This window comes from Capsicum annuum, chromosome 4 (assembly GCF_002878395.1).
Source record: "Capsicum annuum cultivar UCD-10X-F1 chromosome 4, UCD10Xv1.1, whole genome shotgun sequence".
In the NCBI taxonomy this organism is placed as follows: Eukaryota; Viridiplantae; Streptophyta; class Magnoliopsida; order Solanales; family Solanaceae; genus Capsicum; species Capsicum annuum.
The window spans coordinates 180,931,128-180,934,083 of record NC_061114.1 but is presented as its reverse complement, the minus strand read 5'-3'; the positions used below and the strand labels follow the sequence as shown (position 1 = coordinate 180,934,083).

General features: G+C 36.6%; 1 protein-coding gene across 1 annotated transcript; it reads left to right on the top strand.

Moving 5' to 3' along the window:
• The first annotated feature begins 1,040 nt into the window (after positions 1–1,040).
• LOC107867677 lies at positions 1,041–2,873 on the top strand. The gene is made up of 2 exons (XM_047410868.1): positions 1,041–2,621; positions 2,724–2,873. The coding sequence occupies exon 1, from the start codon at positions 1,566–1,568 to the stop codon at positions 2,019–2,021; it is 456 nt and encodes a 151-aa protein (XP_047266824.1). The 5' UTR covers positions 1,041–1,565; the 3' UTR covers positions 2,022–2,621; positions 2,724–2,873.
• The last annotated feature ends 83 nt before the right edge of the window (positions 2,874–2,956 follow it).

Here is a 2,956-nt window from a genome sequence, read left to right as displayed (position 1 = left end):
ACCACCTATCGAAAGCACACGGTGATAAGAAAGGCATGATTTCAAAAGTTATGCCAAGGTTCCTTACACGACTAGAGCAATAACAAGTCCTATCTCAAAGACGTTAAAGATGCTAAACATCCCTTAGTACGATGAAAACTCAGACCCTCAAACGCACTTGCTATTCTTTACCCCAGCTGTGAAAGACAACGACTTAACCAAGGAAGAGGCCGAGTTGGTCATGATAAAAATGTTTAGTGAGACGCTTTCAAGAGGAGATTTCGTATGGTACTCACTTTAGCTGGAGAATTCCGTCGATTTGTCCAATATGCAAGTTTCCATCTCGCCGTCGAGGGGATGTCTTCAATATGGTAGCTGACAACTTACCATTTCTGTTTCATTCTATCCTTTAGGTTCTCCATAGGGAAGGTGCGTAATACGTGATGCTCGAACACCGCTCTCAAATACTTGAAAGATAGGATATACTTTTTTTTTCCTTCATCCAATTTTAGCCTAGAAGGATGGGGTATACTCTTCTTTTCTTCATCCATTTTTTATCTCAAAAAAGACATTTTTTTGGTAAAGTTTTTAACGAGGTAGCATTAGGGATTTCTGGGTATGAATTATGATGGAAATATCTTTATAAAGGCTAGCGGCCCATGAAATGTTAAAGAAATGAAGTTAGTTGAGAATTTTTTAATTCCAATCCACTTTCAAAACTTATTTTGAGCTATAGACACCAAATTTCTTTTTGATTTATTTTTTAGGGTTAGGTGTAAAAAGTGGGCCAGGATTATGGGGTCATGGGTTCATTTAACATTTTTAAAACTTGGAGAAAAAATACAACTTTTTAAAAACTACCACATGGTCCCATTTATATATTTTTTCATTTTCAAAATATTTTTTAAAATCAATTAATATTTTCAACTACACATTTCTCTCTCCTCAAAACCTTCCTTCTCCCATTTTGGTTCCGATTTTTTCGAACAGAAAAATACGGTTGATTCTTGCTTTTTAAGGCGAAATTTTTTAATTTCTCTTGCTTAGGTAAGCGTAATTTTCTTCCCCAGTCAGTTTTAGATTCATTTTACTAATTTTTTTTGATGACACTTTGTGTTGAGGTTCTTCGATTTTGACAAAAATTGCATCGTTCTTCGTTGAATCAGTCGAAATTTGGGTGTTTTTAGTTAACATTGTCGATTTCATATGTTTAATCGGGTTTTGCTGTGGATAATGATTAGAATTTTTTTCAATTTTGGTAGTTATATTGCGTTTGATTTTGATTTTTTTGTACTGAATTGGACCCGTTTTAATGGTGTTCTTGTTGTTGTGAATTGCACTGCCAATGTTGGAACTTGAATTGCATGTTTGATGTGAGACGTTTTTTCATTTTTCATAATAGACCAGTGGTCGATAGGTCAAACACTGCAGATTTGTCTTTGCTGAATTTGTTCATTTTTTTAATAGACCAGTGGTCGATAGATCGACCACTGCAGATTTATTTTTGCTGCATTTGTTCATTTTTTTAATAGACCAGTGATCGATAAATCGACCATTACAGATTCGTTTTTTGCTGTAGATCATAAATGGTGAGAAGAGTTCATAGAGCAGTTAAAAGGCCTGCTTCCACTGCTTCTACCAATAGGAAGCAAAAATCCAAAGAAGTTTTGAAAACTTCCAAGAGAAAAAAATCCGTAGTCGATGAATTGGAGTCGAAAACCGAATCAAGAATCCTTGCCGATATTTCTGAATATGATGAAAGTAGTGCACACGAGAGTGAGGATGCTGAGGATAGTGAAGGTAAAAGCGAGGGAGAAAGCGAAGAAAAAAGTGAAAGTGATAGCGGGGACGGTAAGGATAGGAGAGATAACGGAGACAGGGAGGAGGATCCCCTATCCTTGCCAATTTGTGCGAGAGATATCTCCGTTGAGTTGTACGGCCTAACAACCTGGATGGATGATCTTGGCTCTTTTCCTGCAAGGATTTCTGTGAGAGCAAGAATGGCGGCGTATCGAGAGTTTAGACGGGTTCTTGTTGAATAAAAGTTGTATTGTGATTTTAAGAAGACACGTTTTGGACACTTGAGGCATATTTTGGAACATTTTAAGTTTAATGGACAGATGGTTCATTATCTGTTGCTGCGACATATAAAAACTAAAAACAACTGCATGAGATTTGGTTGTGTGAATGGTAAGCCAGCTTGTTTCGGCTTAAAGAAATTTTCTTTAATTACGGGGCTGAATTGTTCAGCATATCCCCTTGAATAAAAAATGAACAAAGTCCTCCAAAATGGAGAAAAATTTCATTTAAAGGTGATGAAGAACAAGAGCATTACTGCTGCAAAGTTGATTAGCCTGATGAAAGGTAATAGGCTGAATAATTAACAAAAGTTGAAGTGTGCTTTGGTTTGGTTTGTGCATGCAATGCTGCTAGCAAAGGACCCGTCAAAGAAGGTGGATTCGAACCACATCAAAATGACGGCTGATTTAGAATTCTTCGGGGGGTATCCATGGGGAAAAGAGTCCTTTGAGCTGACCTTGAGCTATCTTCAAAAGAAGACTGATCTGACCAAGCAGAAAGAAGCTTTTGTCAAAAGGAATAATGCATCGTACGTGTTATTTGGCTTTCTCTGGGCCTTTCTGGTACTTTTAATCAACCAACCTATTGCTTTATTATAGACTCCTACATATTTATGCAGTAATACATAGACACTATAGACTTACTTGTGCTTCTATTGATTGCAGGTTTGGATATATGAGGACTTTCCTCATCTGAGAAGGTATGTCGGCAAGTCGTTGGATTCTCCCCTGTCCATTTCCCATTTTCCTCGATGGCACAGGTCGAAGTGCGACAACATAATGGAAGGCGACCCGTTTAAGTATAAAGGAAACAACACAAAGGTAAAATTATACTTATTTTGATATGATACTAATATTATTATATTAGCAAATGTGTTGTAATTTATTTTTATTTTTTT

Bases quoted from the DNA above. Each gene is read 5' to 3' on its own strand.
- LOC107867677 (XM_047410868.1), top strand. From the start codon at position 1,566: ATGGTGAGAAGAGTTCATAGAGCAGTTAAAAGGCCTGCTTCCACTGCT.